Below are 24,455 nucleotides of genomic sequence, written 5' to 3' on the forward strand. Positions count from 1 at the left end.
AAGACTTTTTTTTTCAATGTCCAAAGAGAAGTGATTTAGTCAAAGTGATATAGGGAGTCACCTATGGAAATAGACAGCGAGACTTGTGAGAAACCACCTCTGGTAGACCACAGGCCATGGGCTGAATTACTTTGCAATGCTCTAAAAGTTTTTAAAAGGTGTAATACTTTTTAGAAACATAAATATTTAATTTATTTTTATGGAAGCGATTTGGTAGATTATGGATCACTTTAAAGAGTTTACGTGAATAAGTTATTAACATAAATGTTCATTTTTATTTATAAAATAAAAGAAATTTACATAATATGAATATATTATTTAAATGACTTTCTAGGCGAGATATTTCGAGAGTGTACAAACACTTCATACCCGCTATCTATTCAATTAGGAGAACAACATAGTATATATAGCCTTTCACACAATCAGGTGGTTTGAATTACTCCCTAACAAATAGGATCTCAATCCAATTCTAAAGCAATAAACACCTAAACATAGGAAAGCTTAACTTTCTCCATTAATGCTAACACTCCCCCTTAATGGAGAAAGAGTTCACTAAAAAAACTCAAATCACTTACGACGCCTGTTGGTCTCAGTCTCAGCTAGGCTTACAATGGTAAAAGACAAAACTTTCATTTTTGTCTTCTTGTAGCAGAGCCCATACTTGTTCATCTTGAATTGAGGCTTCATCTTTGCTTTCCTTGCCATGAGGTAGTGATATCTCTTCACTTCATTTCTTCCCCAGTGATGGAAAGTTTGAATTCTTATTCTCGCCCTTCTCAAAATTATGGCAGGCAGGATAGGAGAAATATTAATGAGATCATCACAATTTAAATTCTCTCCAACTTTGTATTCTTCTGCCACATTTTTGCAATCAGATTCATGTAGCTCGTCCAATTGATCTTCAACAGTTTGTTCCTCTTTACACCCTTTCTGAAGATCAACTCTTGTGTCTTCAATCTCAGGATCTTGCACAACAGATTGTGCCTCTTGATTCTCGTGGTCATCAACAGCACCACATTGTTTTTTCTGAAATTTCTTTTGACTCGAACATACTACCCATGCTAATGCTTCAAAATGCCCACATGAGAAAATCATCATCATCAGAATCAAAAATATCTAAAAATATAGACATGTTGTTAAAGTCCAGCTTATCTCGCTTCGAGATTCTTTTTCGACTCCACACGGTCCTCTAACGAGCTCCAACAACCCGGTTACCACGCAGGCGGGAAACTTCTCCCTTTGGCAGCTCTTCAATTGTAGAACCTTGTAGACTGTGGTTTTTGTGCCACACAGGTCTTAGTGCCCTCAGCTCTAGCGACGAGCAACAAAACGACCTCTCACAAGCTGGAAACACTATCAGTATCTAATTCTGATGCACATATTTCTGAAGATGGGTTCAAATCAGCAAAAAAATTCACATTTTCTGTGGCATATAATAATTTAGAAGAAAATTTTCCCAATTGATTTTCAGATCTCCACAACCTACACCTTCTAAGTTACTCAAACAATAAAATTTCCAGGACAAATTTGCTGGTAGCAATAACGGATCATTGCTATCCAAATGCTCCCCTTATATCAAATAATAATAGCCTCTACACACACACACACACACACACACACACACACACATATATATATATTAAAGTTGAAAAAAAAAACTTTAATTATCAAAACGATAATTATTCCTTTAAAAAACAGCATAGGCATCACATGAATCAACTATAAAAAAAAAATACAAACTACATCAATTATCTTGTTGAAACAGCAGTGGCCTTCGATCGATACACACCTCCACTTGCTGCACACCTCTAGGCACCAAAACAAAATATCAGTGTAACAAACGAAGCCACGCAGCCATGTCCTTATCCTTCTTCTCACGGCTTCCTCCACAACCACCAATGCCACCGCCGTTCTACAACCTATGGCTATTTCTCTGTTGGGCTTCCACGGTTTTCTTTAATTTTTCTGCTTCCTTAACAACATTTGCGAGCTTATGATACCAACCGAGACTTGGAGGTGGAGAAGTTGTAGATGCTACGATCTATTGGGTTTCAAGGGCAAAGAGGTGGACGCCAAAAGCAATTGGTGATGATACATCAATCCTCACTGCAACCATTTTTTGTTAGTAGTGTATTGACAACGGATACTGCTAGTACTCCTTCTAAATGCCTCCTTGCTCTTCTTCTTGACATAACAGATGATTATCACTCGCAACGATCAAACAGGATCTCACGCAGCCTACGCCTCCACAACAGTCTCCAGCTTTCGCCTCCACATGGACTGGGATTCTCACAGACCTGAATGCTTCCTCCATAATCCCTCCGCAATCTGGCCTCCACACCTCGACATCCAACAACGGCAACTTTCCCTCTTCCAGCTATGATTCTCCTCACAACCTCCGGGCAAGTCTAGCCTCCTCGGCCTCCTCTCAGATGGAAAACTCACCGTCAACCGCAACTCTTCCTCAAACACGCAGGTTTCTTCCTGACAGGGTCGACGCTTGTTATCAACACAGACTCGTGAAGGTCTTCACGACTGGACATCAAATATCTGCGACAACCGATCAAATGAAAATGTGTGGATCAGCGCGTTTATGCACCTAACACTTGCAACAATTTCACCTTAGTCGGGCCTTTCAAATCAGCGTACAGGATCGACAACCCTGAAGCTCTGATACCATGATAAAAGATGAATATATTATGTAAATGACTCTCTAGGTGAGATACCTGGAGAGTGTACAAACTCTTCATACACGCTATCTATTCAATCAGGAGAACAACCTAGTACATATAGGCTTTCACACAATCAAGTGGTTTGAACCACTCCTTAACAAATAGGATCTCAATCCTATTCTAAAGCAACAAACACCTAAACATAGGAAAGCTTAACCTTCTCCATTAATGCTAACATGGTGCTTAATAAAATCAAGCAGCAAGTAATTTTATAGTGAGTTTCATTTTCCATAACAGCTGAAGATAGCTACGGGGCAAGTAATGTTATAGTGAATTTCATATTTCAGAACAGTTGAAGATTGCTACGTGCAGAGGCCTACCAAAACTCCTCTCTGTAGAGATGGAACATCTAACATGGGAAAAGGAAGCCAAGAGGCTGAGAGGGATTACCTGAGGCAACCTTAAGGAGAGAGAATGTAAGACTAAACTCTCTGGAAAGACACTACAAAGGGAGGTAGGAGTTCTTGAGTTGGTTGGCTAGTGGAACTCTATCTGAGGCCTAATTGCTCAGACTAAAGACCCTAGGATGAAGTTGGTTAGGAAGGCCTTGGGATGAAGCTAGTTAGGATCAAGTGGTTTTGGGTGAACCCGTGAAGGTTCTTTAGCTGAAATTGTTCTAGATATGAACTTTGCTTGAGGATATAGGGATTTCATTAAAGTATTGATTCTCATAGGTTGGGAGGAGCATTTTATGCCCTATGATTTTGTGGTCTGCTAAATGATACAAAAGGAACAAAACGGATAAGTGGAATTTACTATTTGAGAAAAATATTTTTTCTAAATATGTTTTATTTAGATGGTTGTGTAAAGGATGAAGTATTAGAAACAATGTCATGCCAATTTATAAGAGGACTTAGAATATTATTGTTCCCTTATGTCTATATATAATAATAGAATCTGTGTGTAAGTGTTAGTTCCAGGCCGAAATTGCCTTGGGTCGGCTAGCCATTATCTATGAAAAGAAGATAAGTCATGAAAATAAATTCTTCCAAACCCCAGAAAAACCAGTGTTGTTAATGTATATAACTGAAGAATGTAAATTCAAAAAACAATGATAAAGTCTATTCTATATTAATGAAGAACCTTATGAGGGTTAGTTTCCTTTGCCAAGGAAAGAACTGATATAATGAAAACATAGTCATTTGAATGCCTAAAAATTAGAGGAATTTTATAAACAAATGTAAACAAAAAACAAAGTCATTTGAATGTCTAAAAATTATAAGAATTTTATAAACAACTGTAAACAAGTCGCACACAGGGAAAATTGTAATGAAAATTCATATTAATTTTATTCATAGCTATTCGAAATTACCAATATTGTAATGGAAATTCATAGTAATTTTATTCATATCTATTCGAAATTACCAATTGTAATAGCAGAGAGGAAACTGAAATTGTTCTTTGTGAAAACTCACAAAATTGAAGAGAAAACCCCTATTATTGAATGAAATAGCAGGATAGAAAGCCTTGAACTAGTTGAGGTACACAAAGAACATATGGGAATAAACTCAAGATAAACAAAGTGCTATCATATTTAGTTAAAAGAAAGAAATGTGAGTAGTCTTCTTGACACAACAACAAATACCAGAGACGAAGTTAAATTTGTGGTCATGCATGGTTCCATAGAGCAACTATATTAAGTTTAAGGAAAACAATCAACACTTCTAAAAGTTATTGGCTATCCAATATTTATTATACACTATATCATGCAAAACAAATACAAGCCCACAAGGTTGTAAGTAAATAACAAAGAAAATTGTACAAGCAGTTCGCTGCTTCTATGGGATGGAACAACAATAATAAGATCACCTTCTATGGGATGGAACATCCATTTAAAAGTTCTTGAATGAGATTATTGATGAGGAGGTCTACATGGAGAAGCCTCATGGATTTGAAATGAATTAGAGGGAAACTCATGTCTGCAGGTTAAAGAAGGCTTTATATGGCTTAAAGCAAGCATCGAGAGCATGGTATGAAAGAATCGATGCATACCTCTTGCGACTTGGTATTACCAAGAGTTATGCATATCCAAACCTATACATCAAGGTGGTCCAAGGAGAACCAATTATTATACTCTTACATGTGGATGATCTACTAGACGCAGGTGTAGAACATAGATTCAGGAATGTAAGAGGCAATTAGCAGCCAAGTTTGATATGAAGGATCTTGGAATTGTGCATTATTTCTTGAGACTAGAAGTATGGCAGAAGTCAGCTGAGATATACCTTGCCATGAAAAGATAGGCTTAACGCTTAATAATTAAAATAAAATTACATCATATATGGAACAAGAATTACTCAAGACAATGATCAAAACCCTAAGGATTAGAGTTGATACAATTCAACAATCTAACATCGATAATATGTTTTGCTATCATTTATCAAAATATAATACATAAGGGTAATGAAAATTCTTGGTCTTTAAAAATATAATTATTATCAATATAAATTCCAAATCGGGGCCCTATGTGCCAAGGAATTTAAGTTTTGTGGGCAAAACCCTAACGTTTCTTTCCAGAAATACAACGGATGGGCAATATTATGCTAGCTGTTTGAGAAGGTTCATGACTTTTAAACATTAAAACCCTACACAAGATCCAAGATCAAGTTTCAAACTTCTTCTTCAAGAAGTAAACCCAAGTCTTTTTGCTATAGGCATCAATGAAAGTGAGGAAGTAACAACTTCCACCTATCAATTGTGTCCTCATAGGTCCACACAAGTCTATATCCACTAGCTCAAGAGGTTGCTCTGCTTTGTATGCAACTCTATTTGGAAAACTTTCATGGTGTTGTTTTCCCAAGATGCAACAATCAAAGGTACTAACATGTTCTTTGATGGGAAGTAATCCTCTGACCATTTGTTTCTGTTGCAACAATCCTAAACCAAAAAAATGCAAGTGTCCAAACAGAAAGTGCCATAACCAATAATCATTAGAACATGCAATTGGGAAAGAACTGACCTGATCATTGTAATCCATAACTAGAGGAAAGAGATTGTTCCTCGTCATCTGCACCTTTGTTATCAGCTGCTTTCTTGGGGGATTGTCATATATAACACACTCTTGTCCTTGAAAGATAACTTATATCCTTTATGTGTCAATTGACCAACACTTATCAAATTATGTTTGAGACCAGGGACATCATATACCTCTGAGATTGTCTTCGGCTCCCTCTGTTTTGTCAGAATGTTGAACACTCCTTTGCCATCTAGAACCACAGTCTTGTTAGATCCCAACTTTACCTCTGTCTTCATAGATTAATCCAAATTTGCAACCAAATTCTTGTTGCCTGTCACGTGGTTACTGTAACCACTATCTAATAGACACACATCATCAAAAGGTTGATGCATGGTATGGCAAGCTCGGAACATGGAGTTAGTACTATCTCTAGTGACATCATCTCTCTCGTTTCCTTGATCAACTGTCCTCTTCCTGCAATCACAAGCATAGTGACCAAATTTATTGCAATAATAACATCTCACCTTTGATTTGTCAACTCTTTGATTATTATTAAAGCATATGCTATTGCTTCCACTTTCATGTTCATTCTCTTCTCAACTATATCTCTTACCACCATGTCTTCTACTTCCTCCTCTTCCTCTCGATCTAGTTTGGCCTCGACCGCTTTCACTTGAAATAGAAACCTGACTTTTGAAAGCAGTTTCTAAAGTGGAATCTTTATTTCTGTCTATCCTTACCTCATGCGATAGAAGTGATCCCATCAACTCATCAACTGTCAGTGATGCCAAATCCTTGGCTTCTTCTATGGCTTCTACAACAACATCAAATTTGGTAGACAAAGATCCGAGGACCTTCTCAACCACTGTTTGACCTTTAATTTCCTCACCATAAATTTTAAACTAATTTACGACAGCCATGACCCGATTCATGAAAGAATCGATGTCCTCTGTCTCTTTCATCAAAAAAAGTTTCAAAATCTCTCCTAGTATTCTACAACTTAACAATATTGACTTTGGCCATACCTTTATAGCTTGTCACCAAGGTCTCTCATGCTTCATTTGTTGAAGACGTGATCATAATTTTCTGGAACACTGCTCAGTCTACTCCTTGTTGGATGAGCTACAACACTTGTGCAGTCTTCTTTTTGTCTTTCTTCCATAGATACCACTCTGCATTAGCGAGAGTTTGTTCCTCTGCTTCATCTTTACTAAACATAATTCCAAACATCATGACCCTGCAATGTGGTCGCCATCTTAATGGTGCACACATCATAATCCTTCCATATAAGCAGTAAAAACTAAGATTGAAAAATTGAAAAACCCATCTTTCTTCAAAAATTTCTCTTCAAATAATAAAACCCCCCTCTTTACTAGAGATCTTTATATACCATTTTAAAAAAATCCCTATGTAAGCAAAACTTTTTCAAAGCCCTTTTAATAGAAACCTTCTAAATATTCTTTTAAAATAAAATCTTTACCGAAAGCTCTTTTAAAAAGAAATTTTCACAAAAATTTATAAATCACAAAGAGCAATTTTTTATATTGTTTTATTTAAAAAACTATAAAGAAAAACTTTTCCACGGACGTAAGCCTTATATAAAACTTTATGAAAAAACACCCTTCCTTCAGGTAGATATTATTACTCCCACGTGAGTTTTAAAACAACGACTTAACCTTTCGAGCATACGCATGCTCACGGCCCCTTCATCAACGCATATTATGACAGAAGGGGAGAAGCGTTGATACAAAAATTAATTATTCCATGATTTTGATGCACATTAATTAAAAAATCACTGGTTTTTTCACTTCTTCTTAAGCCTGCACATTATTTTGTAAACTGAAAAAATTAATGGTTTTTTTCACTTATCTTTTTTTATAGGGACTTTGGATCCTATACCAATTTGTTGGAAAGACTGCACATTAATTAATTTGACAATTTTGTAAACTTAAAAAATCGCCTCTTTCTTCACTTGCCTCTCTTATAGGGTCTTTGGATAGGATACTATTTTGTTGGAAAGGCTGCACATTAATTATTTGACAATTTTGTAAACTTAAAATATCCCTGTTTTTTTCACTTGCCTTTTTATAGGGTATTGGGATATTGGGATACGATATCAATTTATTAGAAAGACGGAAAAGTCGAAACACAAATTTCACAAACAAAACATATGAATTACACTGGCACTGGCCTAAGCTAACAACCACAGGCTAAATTCGACTACGACTTAACCCAGTTGACTCAACACTCAATTAATTAAATCTCTAATTTTAATCAACTGCATACCGGAGTAATTAGATTATTAACCGACGCTACCGTGGTGGTGGTGGCCGCGGCTCTGATGTTCTTGTAGGAGATAAGCATGGTGTTTAGGGCTTGATTTTCTTTGGTTATATTTTCTGTGGCTCTAACAGTTATGTTGTTGTCGGTGGGGATCGTGATCGTGGTTTGGTGTAAACAAATGTCTTGTTTCTCATCATGGCTCTGGATGAGAAAAATATTTGAATGGTATGTCCACTTGTTAAAATAGAGGAAACCCAGTGAAACTTCATTCTCAAGCTATGAGAAAATCTGCATTTTATAAGGCAATGTTGTCTGACCGTTGGTCTTCTAATAAAAGCTGACCACTTGAAATGAGTGTAACAAGCTCCCACAATGTAGAGGAGCATATTAATTAATGTATTCAGCTCATGTATTCCTATGAAGCAAACAAGCGTTTTTGTTTTTAAGCTTTGGATGATGCACTTGCTATTCTACCAGCCGCTTCTGAACTGTTGTTCCAGGAGTGCGTTCAAGGATGTATGCAATATTTGAACACGGTTCGCTGGAGTCTTGTGCAAGAAGCCAAAATTCGAAGCATGATATCGTCACTGCAGCTAAATAATTTGCTCATCTAGTTAAATGATAGACTTTGTATGAACCCGGACAAGTCTCTTAGTAGGCGTTTACAACTTTTGGTCCAGTCTGTTAAATGTGTAATTTCAACGCAGCCGAAAACCACCAAACAAAACCACCTATCTTGTTCGCACCGCCTTTTGGCAAAGGCTGTTTTTCCTTGGAGCCCTCCGAACACATTCACTTGCCGCCACGCGTCCCATGTACGAGCACCCAAAAACCACTTTCCCCGGACGCTAAAGTCCGTTTGTTTTGCTGGAGGTTGGCGTGCGAACCACGTTGGATCGGCTCAGCGATTTGATCGCGTGATCTCCGCCGTTGACTTCCCGAATGTGCTGTCCGCCCACGTCACATCAAATTTTGTCATTGTCCCGTTGACCGCCGTAGGTGAAAACTTATGGTTTTTAATGTTTGTCGTTCTTTTTGGTGGAGGACTTTTAATACGTTGTGGGCATATAGTTAATTTGGTTATGGGCATGTCTTTAATGTAGTGATGGGCATACGCTTTACATTTTTTTTATATTTTGTTATATGTACACGTTGTCATATGAAAAACAAATATAGGTCCATGTGTTGTAGTTTTTGTTCTTGAGTGTTGTGAGTGGTGGTTACGCACGAGAGTGCGTTTATCTTTTGTAAAATGCACAGCAGTGCTTTATAGGATTTGAAATGTAATGTTTTGATTGAGTTTTTGAAGAACAGAGAGCTGTGTATGTAATTTCCACAGCAGTGGAAAATTTGTGACTGCAACAGAGTTTATTTTGTTAATCCCTCTTTGCACAGAGGATGGAATTTGTATCAGTCTTTCAGTTTTAAATTAATAGAAATGTTTTGTGACTGTGTAATGTTGTGTTCTGAGTCATTTTGGTTTTAAGAGATTTTCTGCAAAGATCCTGGACAAAAGAAACAGAGCACTGTCTCTGTGGTGAATATTTTTATTTGGTTTTGGTATTTCTCCATTAAAAAATACCCAACAGTGGTATCAGAGCAAGGCTTAGGCTCTTTGTAGGAGACAAAGAAGCTGAAGGGAGAAGGTTGTTGCTGCAACAAAACCTCTCAGGTAGACAGAAGACTCAGACAGCGAAGGATTCAGGTATTCCCCAAAAGCATTTCTCTTGTTATTGCTGAAGACAGTCAGTTTTTTTTAAAAAAAAATCACAGTCAAGGATTTAAAACCATAGTTCAAGATGCAAGGAATGGCAAGCACAAGCATGGGTATGTTCAACACCCAGCTCCCACACTTTAATGGGAAGAACTATGACTACTGGTCTATAACCATGAGAGCTTTGTTCATCGCTCAAGATATATGGGAACTAGTAGAATATGGGTTTGAGGAACCAGCAGATGAAACTGAGTTCAATGCATTAACTCAGGGAGAGAAGGATCAGCTGAAGCTCAATAGGAAGAAGGATGCAAAGGCCATTGTTTTGTTGTATCAAGCAGTGGACCAGAGTATATTCCCAAGGATAGCAGCAGCTACAACATCACACAATGCATGGCAAACCCTAAAAACTGCCTATCAAGGCATGGAGAGAGTGAAGACAGCAAAACTACAATTGCTGAGAAAGGATTTTGAAAACTTGAACATGAAGGAGTCAGACAACATTGAATCATTCTTCACTCATGTGATTGGTGTAATCACACAAATGAGAACTCATGGAGAAACAATTGAAGATAGAAGAATAGTGGAGAAAATATTGAGGGTCTTACCCTCAAGGTTTGATGCCATAGTCACCACCATTGAAGAGACAAAGGATCTCTCAAGATATTCAGTTGATGAGCTACATGCATCACTGATAACTCATGAGCAGAGGTTGAGTAGGAATGAAAACTCATCCCTTGAGCAAGCCTTCAAGACCCAGATGTCCTTTGGAAGAGGAAGAGGTCAAGGCAAAGGAAGCAAAAGAGGAAGAGGCAGAAGCCAGAACAGAGGAGGAAGGAACAGCCCAGCAAATGCACAAGGAAGAGGCAACAATACAAATCAGAACCAAGGTCAAGGCAGCAGCCAACAAAGAGATCAGTATCAGGCTCAAGGACAAAGGTATGATAAATCTAATGTTCAATGCTATTATTGCAAAAAGTATGGACATTATGCTAGTGATTGTAGAAAGAAACAGCATGATATGAACAGCAGACAAAATGCAAATGTTACAAGAGAAAACAGCAGTCAAGAAAATGTCTTGTTAGCTTGTAACATGGCTGAAACACATAGTGAGGACATATGGTTTTTAGACTCAGGTTGCAGCAACCATATGACAGGGAATATAGCCCTCTTTTCAGCCTTAAATCAGAATTTGAAATCAGAGGTCACACTAGGAACTGATAGTAAAGTGTCTGTTATGGGAAAAGGGGAGGTAAAAATATTTACAAAACAAGGAGAAAGGGAAACCATAGCAGATGTATACTATGTCCCCGGAATGAGATGTAACCTATTGAGTGTTGGACAGCTTATCCAAAAGGGTTACAATGTTTACTTTGTAAATGATGTGTGCACCATCATGGACATACCACCCAGCAAAAGATGCATTGCTGAAGTGAAGATGACAAGGAACAGAATGTTCCCTCTTAGAATAAGAGCAGACTTGAAGAACAAGAAGGAAATGGCAGCAGTCACCCAAGAGGCCTTCCAAAGCGTGCCAAAGGATGAGAACTGGTTATGGCACTTGAGATTCGGGCATCTAAATTTTGGAGGTCTAAATCTATTAAGCAGGAAAGGAATGGTAAGAGGATTACCATTGATAGAGAAGCCGGACAGCCTTTGTGAAGGTTGTATATTGGGCAAACAACATAGAGAGAGTTTTCCATCAGGTAAGAGCATAAGGGCAAAGGCACCCTTAGAGATCATCCACTCAGATTTGTGTGGACCAATGCAAGCTCCATCATTAGCTGGCAGCCTATATTTCTTGACATTCATTGATGATTTTACAAGAAAGACATGGATATATTTCCTCAAGAACAAAAGTGAAGTGTTTGTGAAATTCCAAAATTTCAAAGCACTTGTGGAGAACCAAAGCGGGCTGCACATAAAAGTATTGAGAACTGATAGAGGAGGTGAGTATATCTCAAATGAATTCCTAAAGTTTTGTAGAGAAAATGGAATACATAAACAGTTCACAACTCGGTACACCCCACAGCAAAATGGAGTTGCTGAAAGGAAGAACAGAACCATCATGGAGATGGCAAGGAGCATGTTGAAGGCAAAGCATTTGCCAAATGAGTATTGGGCTGAAGCTGTACATTGTGCAGTTTATATTTTGAACAGGTGTCCTACAAAAGCAGTCATGAACAAAGTGCCAGAAGAGGCATGGAGTGGGAGAAAGCAAGGAGTCACCCACATGAGAGTTTTTGGGTGTGTGGCCTATGCACACATTCCGGATCAGCTAAGGAGGAAGTTGGACAGCAAAGGGGAGAAGTGTATCTTTATTGGATACAGTGATGAATCCAAAGCCTACAGGCTGTACATCCCATCTACCAAGAAGTTCTTTGTAAGCAGGGATGTTCAATTCATTGAAGAGGAAGCTTGGGATGGAAGCATAGAGAAAACAGTGAATGTCAAGAACTGTTTGTCTCATGATGAAGATGAAGAGGAGGTGGCTGAAATGAATCCCCAAACAGCGGCACCAACACAAGAACAGCAAGGTACACCATTGAGGATCAATGAGAGTGCTTCTCCAAGCACACCACAAGGAGGAAACTCAAGTGCATCTTCAAGCACTTGCACACCAAGTGAAAGAGGTAAGAAGTTTAGAAATCTAAGTGAAATTTATGAAGAAGGAATGAATTCCTTATTTGCCTTGTTTTGTCATGTTGATGATCCTATCCATTTTGAAGAAGCTATTAAAGATAGGAAATGGATAGAAGCTATGGATGAGGAAATCAATGCCATAGAAAGAAACAAAACATGGGATTTGGTTGAATTACCAAAAGGCAAAGAAGTCATTGGTGTGAAATGGGTCTACAAGACCAAGAGCAATGCTGAAGGCAAGATTGAAAGGCATAAAGCAAGGCTGGTTGTCAAAGGCTACAAGCAGCAGTATGGGAGAGATTATGAGGAGACTTTCGCCCCGGTTGCAAGAATGGAAACCGTGAGAGCAGTGCTGTCCATAGCAGCTCAAAACAAATGGAAAGTCTACCAAATGGATGTGAAATCAGCATTCCTAAATGGAGTGTTAATGGAAGAGGTCTATGTGGAACAGCCTCTAGGATATGAGAAGAAAGGAGAAGAGCACAAAGTGTGCAAATTGAAGAAAGCTCTTTATGGGCTGAAGCAAGCGCCAAGAGCATGGTACAGCAGGATAGATTCATATCTATTGGATAATGAATTTGACAAATGTGAAGGAGAACCCACAGTCTACATCAAAGAAAAGGATGGTAAAATTTTGATTGTTGTCTTATATGTTGATGATGTGATTTTCACAGGTAATGATGATCAGCTCATTGAGAATTTTAAATCAGTCATGAAGAATGAATTTGAAATGACTGACATGGGTTTGTTGAGATACTTCTTAGGCATAGAAGTAGATCAAAATGAAAAAGGAATTTTTATATCTCAAGCAAGATATGTAAATCAAGTTTTGGGCAGATTTAAGATGCAAGAATGCAAGGCAGCCATCACTCCCACAGTGATGGGATTAAAACTCAGCAGAGAGGACAGCAGCAAGGATTTTGATCCTAGCCTGTACAAAAGCATTGTGGGCAGCCTTATGTATTTAACAGCAACTAGGCCTGATATTATGTATGCTGTTAGTTTAATTTCCAGATTTATGGAGAGGCCAAAGGAGGCACATTGGCAGGCAGCAAAGAGAATTTTGAGGTATGTCAAAGGTACCAAAATGTTTGGAATTCTATATCATGCCTCAGAACATTCAGATTTGGTTGGGTACACAGATAGCGATTGGGCTGGAAGTGTAGATGATCGGAAGAGCACTTCCGGTTATGTTTTCAATATGGGTTCAGGAGCCATTTCATGGGCTTCTAAGAAGCAATCCATTGTAGCATTATCTACAGCAGAGGCAGAATATGTGGCAGCTACAGCAGCAGCATGTCAGGCAGTATGGATGAGAAGAATGTTGAGAAGCTTAGGCCAAGAGCAGGCAAAAGCAACAGTGGTCTTTTGTGACAATAGCTCTGCTATTGCTTTGTCAAAGAATTCAGTGTTTCATAAGAGAACGAAACACATTGATACAAGGTTTCACTACATCAGAGAATTAGTGAACAATGGAGAAATTGTCCTAGAACATTGTAGGACCCAGGAACAGGTTGCAGACATCTTGACAAAGCCACTAGTTCAGAAGAGTTTCGAATTTTTGAGGAAGTGTCTGGGTATGACCGAATGCCCAGCTGTTGAAATTAAAGGGGAGTGTTAAATGTGTAATTTCAATGCAGCCGAAAACCACCAAACAAAACCACCTATCTTGTTCGCACCGCCTTTTGGCAAAGGCTGTTTTTCCTTGGAGCCCTCCGAACACATTCACTTGCCGCCACACGTCCCATGTACGAGCACCCAAAAACCACTTTCCCCGGACGCTAAAGTCCGTTTGTTTTGCTGGAGGTTGGCGTGCGAACCACGTTGGATCGGCTCAGCGATTTGATCGCGTGATCTCCGCCGTTGACTTCCCGAATGTGCTGTCCGCCCACGTCACATCAAATTTTGTCATTGTCCCGTTGACCGCCGTAGGTGAAAACTTATGGTTTTTAATGTTTGTCGTTCCTTTTGGTGGAGGACTTTTAATACGTTGTGGGCATATAGTTAATTTGGTTATGGGCATGTCTTTAATGTAGTGATGGGCATACGCTTTACATTTTTTTTATATTTTGTTATATGTACACGTTGTCATATGAAAAACAAATATAGGTCCATGTGTTGTAGTTTTTGTTCTTGAGTGTTGTGAGTGGTGGTTACGCACGAGAGTGCGTTTATCTTTTGTAAAATGCACAACAGTGCTTTATAGGATTTGAAATGTAATGTTTTGATTGAGTTTTTTGAAGAACAGAGAGCTGTGTATGTAATTTCCACAGCAGTGGAAAATTTGTGACTGCAACAGAGTTTATTTTGTTAATCCCTCTTTGCACAAAGGATGGAATTTGTATCAGTCTTTCAGTTTTAAATTAATAGAAATGTTTTGTGACTGTGTAATGTTGTGTTCTGAGTCATTTTGGTTTTAAGAGATTTTCTGCAAAGATCCTGGACAAAAGAAACAGAGCACTGTCTCTGTGGTGAATATTTTTATTTGGTTTTGGTATTTCTCCATTAAAAAATACCCAACAGGAATATAAGAAATGTTATCCACGGCTTCGAAAGATTCGCACTGTAGCAGTAAAGTGGAGAAGTGTATTGCGGGCTACCTTGAGGCCAAAGATCCGTCGTCGCCGGTCGCAGTTGCATCCATCAATTGTCCTCTGCTATTCAATAGATGAGGAGCTGGAGGATTAACATTACCCTACCTTATTGGCGAACCGATCGAACCGTCGGCCATCCCGCCCACTCGGTTCAGCCGCATAGCACAGGTGGTAGTTTTTAGTTTGTGAGTTTTTTATTCGTTAAAGGAAGACGAAATTGGAATGCTGCGATTGGCTTGGTGAACCGTGTTTGCTCACCCCAAATCTGCAGAGAGAACGCCTTTGGGCGGAATAACCAAAGCGTGGACAATTAGGTTTGATACCATGACACCGTCTGATGCATTCAAAACTGCAATGTAATGGCATTATCTAATTATTTTAGGTTCAGAGTTATTAAAATGTTGTATAAGTATTTTAAGTTGAGATGTTTTAATTTTTTTTTATCAGAATCCTTATTCAATATTTATTCAATGTTCTTTTCCTTATTCAAAATTTATTTTTAAAGAAATAATAAATCAAACTAGTAATTTCAGTACATTTCAGGAAGTTTAACCATAAAAAACAAAATGCCAAAAAACCAGAAAAATCCTCCACAATATAAAACAAGTACACTAAGAATTATTGAATTTGAATTTCTATCAATTCGCTTCAATCCCGCTTTTTAAAAAAGTAAAAATAAAAACCTCCAAATTATACAATTAGACAAAGGAATACAATTGAATTTGAATTTCTATTCCTGAGGTCCAATCGTACTTTCCTATACTTGAGGTGTTGCTTGTCATTATGGATTACATAGCCTAAATTGAGGTCCATAGACAATATGTATGGTCTCGTATTTTACAATAATTTGCATAGGTAGAGAATGCCTCTGCCATTGACATAATCATAGTAGAATGTAAATTATTAAATGAGGCTTTTTAGTTTGCATTTCTGAGATCTAGATTTGATTAGGTGTTGTAATTGCAGTTGGGGGATTGATGTAATATGGGTAATCGGTGTATCCAGCAACCTGATGATGAGTGTAGAATGTGGATCTATCATATTCGTTGAGCTTCGCATCAATGGCGAATCTGAGAGGAAGGCCTGGATTCGAAATGAAGAGACGGCCGAAGGATATCATATCTGCATAGCCTTTAGAGACGGCTTCCATGCCACTTTCTCTAACATATCCCCCGCTCCTCATCAGCGCTCCTCTGTATTCCCCTCTCACCATACTCCACATCTGGGAGGTCGTCTTCTCGGCATCCTGCAGGTCAGCTTCTTTGAGGCCTTCTCTGCTGAAGCGTGGCTCCGTGACATGCAGATACGCCAGAGGGTAACGGTTCAGGACACGGATTAGGTGGTGGGTCAGAGCCAGAGGGTCGGTGTCTGTCGCCCCATTGTGGTCAATGACGGGAGACAGTCGGATAGCGGTGCGCTCCGCCCCGATCTCGTCCACCACAGCCTCTACAATTTCGTGGGCGAATCGGCAGCGGTTCTCGATGCTTCCGCCATATTCGTCGGATCTGTCGTTGACGCCGTCCTTGAGAAATTGATCGATCAGGTAACCGTGGGCTCCGTGTATTTCCACGCCGTCGAAACCGGCCAACTTTGCGTTTCTGGCCGCCGTGCGAAATGTTGAAAATGTAATTTCAACGCCCTACGTACGCAGCCCAAAACCGCCAGCATGAAACCACAAACCGGCCAGGGCATATCGCACCGCTATCAAACGAAAAGCTGTTTCCGTACTATCTGCTCCGATGCAATTTGGTGCTGGCACGTGGCTCTTGCCTGACGTAGGCAACTTTGACCCATCGGGAGGTAAAGCTCAGCAGTTAAGTGCCTTCCGATATCCTCTCCATCGTCCGATCTGGTTGTGTGTACTCCACCGTCGATCTCCGAAGTTGCAGCCCGTCCGCGTCAAGTCAATTTAATTTTGCGTGGAGTGGAAGACTATGGTTTGACCGCCATGTAAGAAAAGTCATGGCTTTTTAATGCCCGTCGTATTTTCTTTGGTGGAGGCTTCAATATTGTTATGGGCACGTATTTAATGTTGTTATGGGCATGCTTTTAATTTTGGTTATGGGCATTGTCCCATATGACATACGATTTTTTTTATAATTTTTTTGTATATGTTGTCATATGTTAAAAACAAGCCTACGTGCTGTAGTAGTATATATGGTTTTGTTTTTTTTTTTAAATGTAGTGAGTGGAGTGGCTACGCATTAGAGCGTGTTTTTTTATTTTGTAATTGCACAACAGTGCGTTATAGAAATGGAACTGTAATATTTTGATTTCTGCCATTGAAGAACACAGAGCTGTTTTGTAAAATCCACAGCAGTGGAAAATCTGTGAGTGCAGCAGAGCTTTTGTGATTCCCTCTTTGAACAGAGGAAGAAATATGTAACAGAATGTTTGTTTTTAATTAATGGAAATGCTTTGTGACTGTGTAATGCTGTCTTGTGAGTCATTTTGGTTTTAAGAGGATCCCTGTCAAAAGATCCTGGACAGAGTAAACAGAGCATTGTCTCTGTGGTGAATTTTATTTGGTTTTTGGTATTTTCTCCCATTGAAAAATACCCATCAGTGGTATCGGAGCTAGTCCAGGCTCTTTGAAGACTCAAAGAAGCTGAAGGAAGGTGTGGTTGCAGCAGTCAAAACTTCTCAGGCAGACAGAAGACTCAGACAGCGAAGGATTCAGGTATTCCCCAAAAGCATTTCTCTTGTTATTGCTGAAGACAGTCAGTTTTAAAAAAATCACAGTCAAGGATTTAAAACCATAGTTCAAGATGCAAGGAATGGCAAGCACAAGCATGGGTATGTTCAACACCCAGCTCCCACACTTTAATGGGAAGAACTATGACTACTGGTCTATAACCATGAGAGCTTTGTTCATCGCTCAAGATATATGGGAACTAGTAGAATATGGGTTTGAGGAACCAGCAGATGAAACTGAGTTCAATGCATTAACTCAGGGAGAGAAGGATCAGTTGAAGCTCAATAGGAAGAAGGATGCAAAGGCCATTGTCTTGTTGTATCAAGGAGTGGACCAGAGTATATTCCCAAGGATAGCAGCAGCTACAACATCACATGAAGCATGGCAAACTCTCAAGACAGCCTATCAAGGCATGGAGAGAGTGAAGACAGCAAAATTGCAAATGCTGAGAAAGGATTTTGAAAACTTGAACATGAAGGAGTCAGATAACATTGACTCATTCTTCACTCATATGATTGGAGTAGTCACACAAATGAGAACTCATGGAGAAACAATTGAAGATAGAAGAATAGTGGAGAAAATATTGAGAGTCTTACCCTCAAGGTTCGATGCCATAGTCACAACCATTGAAGAGACAAAGGATCTCTCAAAATATTCAGTTGATGAGCTACATGCATCACTGATAACACATGAGCAGAGGTTGAGTAGGAATGAAAACTCATCTCTAGAGCAAGCCTTCAAGACCCAGATGTCCTTTGGAAGAGGAAGAGGTCAAGGAAGAGGAAACAGAAGAGGAAGAGGCAGAAGCCAGAACAGAGGAGGAAGGAACAGCTCATCAAATGCACAAGGAAGAGGCAGCAATCCAAATCAGAACCAAGGTCAAGGCAACAGCCAACAAAGAGATCAACATCATGCTCAAGGACAAAGGTATGATAAATCTAATTTTCAATGCTATTATTGCAAAAAGTATGGACATTATGCTAGTAATTGTAGAAAGAAACAACATGATATGAACAGCAGACAAAATGCAAATGTTACAAGAGAAAACAACAGTCAAGAAAATGTCCTATTAGCTTGTAACATGGCTGAAACACATAGTGAGGACATATGGTTTTTAGACTCAGGTTGCAGCAACCATATGACCGGAAACATAGCCTTCTTTTCTGCCCTAGATAAAAATGTGAAATCAGAAGTCACACTAGGAACTGATAGTAAAGTGTCTGTTATGGGAAAAGGAGAAATAAAAATACTTTCAAAGCAAGGAGAAAAGAAAACCATAGCAGATGTATACTATGTCCCCGGAATGAGATGTAACCTCTTGAGTGTTGGACAGCTTGTCCATAAGGGGTACAATGTTTTCTTTAAAAATGATGTATGCACCATCATGGATATACCACCCAGCAAAAGATGCATTGCTGAAGTGAAGATGACAAGGAACAGGATGTTCCCCTTGAGGATCAGGGCAGATTTGAAAAACAAAAATGAAATTGCAGCAGTTACCCAAGAGGCTTTCCAAAGCGTGCCAAAGGATGAGAATTGGTTGTGGCACTTGAGATTTGGTCATCTCAATTTTGGAGGTCTAAATTTGTTGAGCAGAAAAGGAATGGTAAGAGGATTGCCATTGATAGAGAAGCCGGACAGCCTATGTGAAGGCTGCATATTGGGAAAACAACATAGAGAAAGTTTTCCATCAGGGAAGAGCATAAGGGCAAAGGCACCCTTAGAAATCATCCACTCAGATTTATGTGGGCCAATGCAAGCTCCATCATTAGCTGGCAGCCAATATTTCCTAACATTCATTGATGATTTTACAAGAAAGACATGGATATATTTCCTCAAGAACAAAAGTGAAGTGTTTGTGAAATTCCAAAATTTCAAAGCACTTGTGGAGAACCAAAGCGGGCTGCACATAAAAGTATTGAGAACTGATAGAGGAGGTGAGTATATCTCCAATGAATTCCTAAAGTTTTGTAGAGAAAATGGAATACATAAACAGTTCACAACTCGGTACACCCCACAGCAAAATGGAGTTGCTGAAAGGAAGAACAGGACCATCATGGATATGGCGAGGAGCATGCTAAAGGCAAAGCATTTGCCAAATGAGTATTGGGCTGAAGCTGTACATTGTGCAGTTTATATATTGAACAGGTTTCCTACAAAAGCAGTCATGAACAAGGTGCCAGAAGAGGCATGGAGTGGGAGAAAGCAAGGAGTCACCCACATGAGAGTTTTTGGGTGTGTGGCCTATGCACACATTCCAGATAAACTAAGGAGGAAGTTGGACAGCAAAGGGGAGAAGTGTATCTTCATTGGATACAGTGATGAATCCAAAGCCTACAGGCTGTACATTCCATCTACCAAGAAGTTCTTTGTCAGCAGAGATGTTCAGTTCATTGAAGAGGAAGCTTGGGATGGAAGCATAGAGAAAACAGTGAATGTCAAGAGCTGTTTGTCTCATGACGAAGATGAAGAGGAAGTGGCTGAAGTACATCCCCAAACAGCAGCGCCAACACAAGGACATCAAGGGACACCATTGAGGACAACACAAGAACAGCAAGGTACACCATTGAGGATCAATGAGAGTGCTTCTCCAAGCACACCACAAGGAGGAAATTCAAGTGCATCTTCAAGCACTTGCACACCAAGTGAACGAGGTAAGAAGTTTAGAAATCTAAGTGATATTTATGATGAAGGAATGAATTCCTTATTTGCCTTGTATTGTCATGTTGATGATCCTATTCATTTTGAAGAAGCTATTAAAGATAGGAAATGGATAGAAGCTATGGATGAGGAGATGAATGCCATAGAGAGAAACAAAACATGGGATTTGGTTGAGTTACCAAAAGGTAAAGAAGTCATTGGTGTGAAATGGGTCTACAAGACCAAGAGCGATGCTGAAGGCAAGATTGAAAGGCATAAAGCAAGGCTGGTTGTCAAAGGATACAAGCAGCAGTATGGAAGAGATTATGAGGAGACTTTCGCACCGGTTGCAAGAATGGAAACCGTGAGAGCAGTGCTGTCCATAGCAGCACAAAACAAATGGAAAGTCTACCAAATGGATGTGAAATCAGCATTCCTAAATGGAGTATTAATGGAAGAGGTCTATGTGGAACAGCCTCTCGGATATGAGAAGAAAGGTGAAGAGCACAAAGTGTGCAAGTTGAAGAAAGCTCTTTATGGGCTGAAGCAAGCGCCAAGAGCATGGTACAGCAGGATAGACTCATATCTATTGGATAATGAATTTGACAAATGTGAAGGAGAACCCACAGTCTACATCAAGGAAAAGGATGGTAAAATTTTAATTGTTGTCTTGTATGTAGATGATGTTATTTTCACTGGAAATGATATTTATCTTATTGAGAATTTTAAATCAGTCATGAAGAATGAATTTGAAATGACTGACATGGGTTTGTTGAGATACTTCTTAGGCATAGAAGTAGATCAAAATGAAAAAGGAATTTTTATATCTCAAGCAAGATATGTAAATCAAGTTTTGGGCAGATTTAAGATGGAAGAATGCAAGGCAGCAATCACTCCCACAGTAATGGGATTAAAGCTCAGCAGAGAGGACAGCAGCAAGGATTTTGATCCTAGCCTCTACAAAAGCATTGTAGGCAGCCTTATGTATTTAACAGCAACTAGGCCTGATTTAATGTATGCTGTTAGTTTAATTTCCAGGTTCATGGAGAGGCCGAAGGAGGCACATTGGCAGGCAGCAAAGAGAATTTTGAGGTATGTCAAAGGCACTAAAATGTTTGGAATTTTATATCATGCCTCAGAACATTCAGATTTGGTTGGATACACTGACAGCGATTGGGCTGGAAGTATAGATGATCGGAAGAGCACTTCCGGTTATGTTTTTAACATGGGTTCAGGAGCCATCTCATGGGCTTCTAAGAAGCAGTCCATTGTAGCATTGTCTACAGCAGAGGCTGAATATGTGGCAGCTACAGCAGCAGCATGTCAGGCAGTGTGGATGAGAAGAATGTTGAGAAGCTTAGGCCAAGAGCAGGCAAAAGCGACAGTGATATTTTGTGACAATAGCTCAGCTATTGCATTGTCAAAGAATTCAGTGTTTCACAAGAGAACGAAGCACATTGATACAAGGTTTCACTACATCAGAGAATTGGTGAACAATGGAGAAATTGTCCTAGAACACTGCAGGACTCAAGAACAGGTTGCGGACATCTTGACAAAGCCGCTGGATCAGAAAAGCTTTGAATTTTTGAGGAAGTGTTTGGGTATGACCGAATGCCCAGCAGTTGAAATTAAAGGGGAGTGTTGAAAATGTAATTTCAACGCCCTACGTACGCAGCCCAAAACCGCCAGCATGAAACCACAAACCGGCCAGGGCATATCGCACCGCTATCAAACGAAAAGCTGTTTCCGTACTATCTGCTCCGATGCAATTTGGTGCTGGCACGTGGCTCTTGCCTGACGTAGGCAACTTTGACCCATCGGGAGGTAAAGCTCAGCAGTTAAGTGCCTTCCGATATCCTCTCCATCGTCCGATCTGGTTGTGTGTACTCCACCGTCGATCTCCGAAGTTGCAGCCCGTCCGCGTCAAGTCAATTTAATTTTGCGTGGAGTGGAAGACTATGGTTTGACCGCCATGTAAGAAAAGTCATGGCTTTTTAATGCCCGTCGTATTTTCTTTGGTGGAGGCTTCAATATTGTTATGGGCACGTATTTAATGTTGTTATGGGCATGCTTTTAATTTTGGTTATGGGCATTGTCCCATATGACATACGATTTTTTTTATAATTTTTTTGTATATGTTGTCATATGTTAAAAACAAGCCTACGTGCTGTAGTAGTATATATGGTTTTGTTTTTTTTTTTAAATGTAGTGAGTGGAGTGGCTACGCATTAGAGCGTGTTTTTTTATTTTGTAATTGCACAACAGTGCGTTATAGAAATGGAACTGTAATATTTTGATTTCTGCCATTGAAGAACACAGAGCTGTTTTGTAAAATCCACAGCAGTGGAAAATCTGTGAGTGCAGCAGAGCTTTTGTGATTCCCTCTTTGAACAGAGGAAGAAATATGTAACAGAATGTTTGTTTTTAATTAATGGAAATGCTTTGTGACTGTGTAATGCTGTCTTGTGAGTCATTTTGGTTTTAAGAGGATCCCTGTCAAAAGATCCTGGACAGAGTAAACAGAGCATTGTCTCTGTGGTGAATTTTATTTGGTTTTTGGTATTTTCTCCCATTGAAAAATACCCATCACGAAACTGAGCGACAATTTCAGAGATTTCCGCTGTCGCGAGCGCACAGGGTTTGGAACAGGTGCCCCTAGAGCCATCCGGCATCAAAATGCTCCACTGTTCTGGAATACCGTTGCTAGTGGACGAGAGTGGGGCTTCCTGGTTGGGCTGATAAACTGCTTTGTCAAAAAACAAACAACGAACAGCTTGTATTAAAATACATTATTATTATTATTATTATCACTATTTTATTGTGTAGTGGAGCGCAGATTGTAATGGTTTATCTTGAAGTGGTTTGGTGTGAGTGCTAAATCATGAGATGCCGTACATAACACGACATACCTAACACGGACGGGCAGACAAACACGACATACCTACCACGACAGACAGACATAGATTTTGCAAATATTTTGCAAGTTGATAGTGAGGCAGTCAGATTTTAAAATATTCTCTAATCTACAATCAAATTTCTAAATATTTTTTAAATTTAGAATCAACTTTAAATTTTCAAATTCCTAAATAATTTTTAAATCACAATCAAATAAACTTCTTCAAAGTTCCAAATATTCTTTAAATTAAATTTGACACATTTTTACCAAAATAAGATGCATCTGCACTAATCTATAATATTGAAGAATGGAAAGTATGTATTGACTTCATATACCTGTGTTTGACGCCCTCCCGACGTGCCATATCTGGCAGAAAATGATGGCGCCCTTCTCATGAACGGCGGCTACAACATTTCTCCATGCCTTGATTTGGTCATCGTTGAAGATGCCAGGAGAATGCGGGAACCTGCACAGCATTACATAAAAGGTTTTTATTATCGATATTCTTTCGAGAGGATCTGCATGCCAAAGCACTCTGAAGTTATATAATGAGAGAACGTACCCGATGGCCTGCGGTGACACTGCGTTTGCTTCGGTAACGAGGAGGCCGCCTTTGGTTGCTCTCTGAGAATAGAACTTCACGTGGGACGACTGCGGTATGTTATTCAGTGCACGGCATCGGGTCACCGGAGCCAACACGACTCTGCAGATGCACCTCAATAAACATTTATTAGCCACCGGCGTTGAAAAAAATATTATATAAATAACTCACGATAAAAGGAAACAAAGAATTTTTTGATATAGTTACCTGTGAGATAGATTGAAGAGCGGACCCATTTGAAAAGACGAAAGCAGTTGAGGACCAGTAGAGTTTCCATTTGCCGATCCATTTTCTCGATGATTTTGATTCTGGTAAAAATTGCCTCCCTTTCCCATTGTAAACCAAACCAATAAATGAACAATGCATGGGCCAAATATGAACAATTGAGAGAAGAGGAGGCAATGAAGAAGGATTAATTGACAGAAGAGGATTAATGGTTTAATCTATGGTGGAGGGAGTTGTATTTATAGGCGGCTGCACGCGGAGTTCATACGCCTTTCTTTCATTAAACCTTAAAAGTCGCAGCCTGGTAGCAGAGTCGCTCCCACGGAAGTCGCGTGCGCTAATAAAGCCCAGCGTGGAACAATCTCTGCAAGTTATACCCACGTTGGATGAAGCCCCAGTGTCTGTCTGTGCAAAATATCCGCCAAGTTGGACTCAAAATTATATAAATTAATCTAATTTAACTTGTATAATAGTAA

The 24,455-nt window shown here is 39.3% G+C and overlaps 1 protein-coding gene across 1 annotated transcript; it reads right to left on the bottom strand.

Annotated features, from left to right (window-relative positions):
• Positions 1-15,582: 15,582 nt before the first annotated feature.
• LOC149258589 (12-oxophytodienoate reductase 3-like) lies at positions 15,583-24,178 on the bottom strand. Its single transcript, XM_089372170.1, has 5 exons — positions 23,962-24,178; positions 23,716-23,856; positions 23,489-23,619; positions 22,861-23,000; positions 15,583-16,561 (listed from the first exon to the last, which is right to left on the bottom strand). Exons 1-5 carry the CDS (start codon positions 24,087-24,089, stop codon positions 15,860-15,862), a joined length of 1,242 nt encoding a protein of 413 aa, XP_089228296.1. The 5' UTR covers positions 24,090-24,178; the 3' UTR covers positions 15,583-15,859.
• Between the last annotated feature and the right edge of the window lie 277 nt (positions 24,179-24,455).

Source organism: Pinus tabuliformis, chromosome 6, assembly GCF_031772625.1.
Source record: "Pinus tabuliformis cultivar Carrire ecotype Pingquan chromosome 6, CPIR1, whole genome shotgun sequence".
Taxonomy (NCBI): Eukaryota; Viridiplantae; Streptophyta; class Pinopsida; order Pinales; family Pinaceae; genus Pinus; species Pinus tabuliformis.

What these genes read in the sequence shown, in the direction of transcription:
- LOC149258589 (XM_089372170.1), bottom strand. Translation starts at nt 24,089, where the DNA reads ATGGGAAAGGGAGGCAATTTTTACCAGAATCAAAATCATCGAGAAAAT. An exon ending in GTGTCACCGCAGGCCATCGG is followed by an intron (nt 23,620 to 23,715) that starts GTACGTTCTCTC and finishes AATGCTGTGCAG; the next exon opens with GTTCCCGCATTCTCCTGGCA. An exon ending in CGGGAGGGCGTCAAACACAG is followed by an intron (nt 23,001 to 23,488) that starts GTATATGAAGTC and finishes TTGACAAAGCAG; the next exon opens with TTTATCAGCCCAACCAGGAA.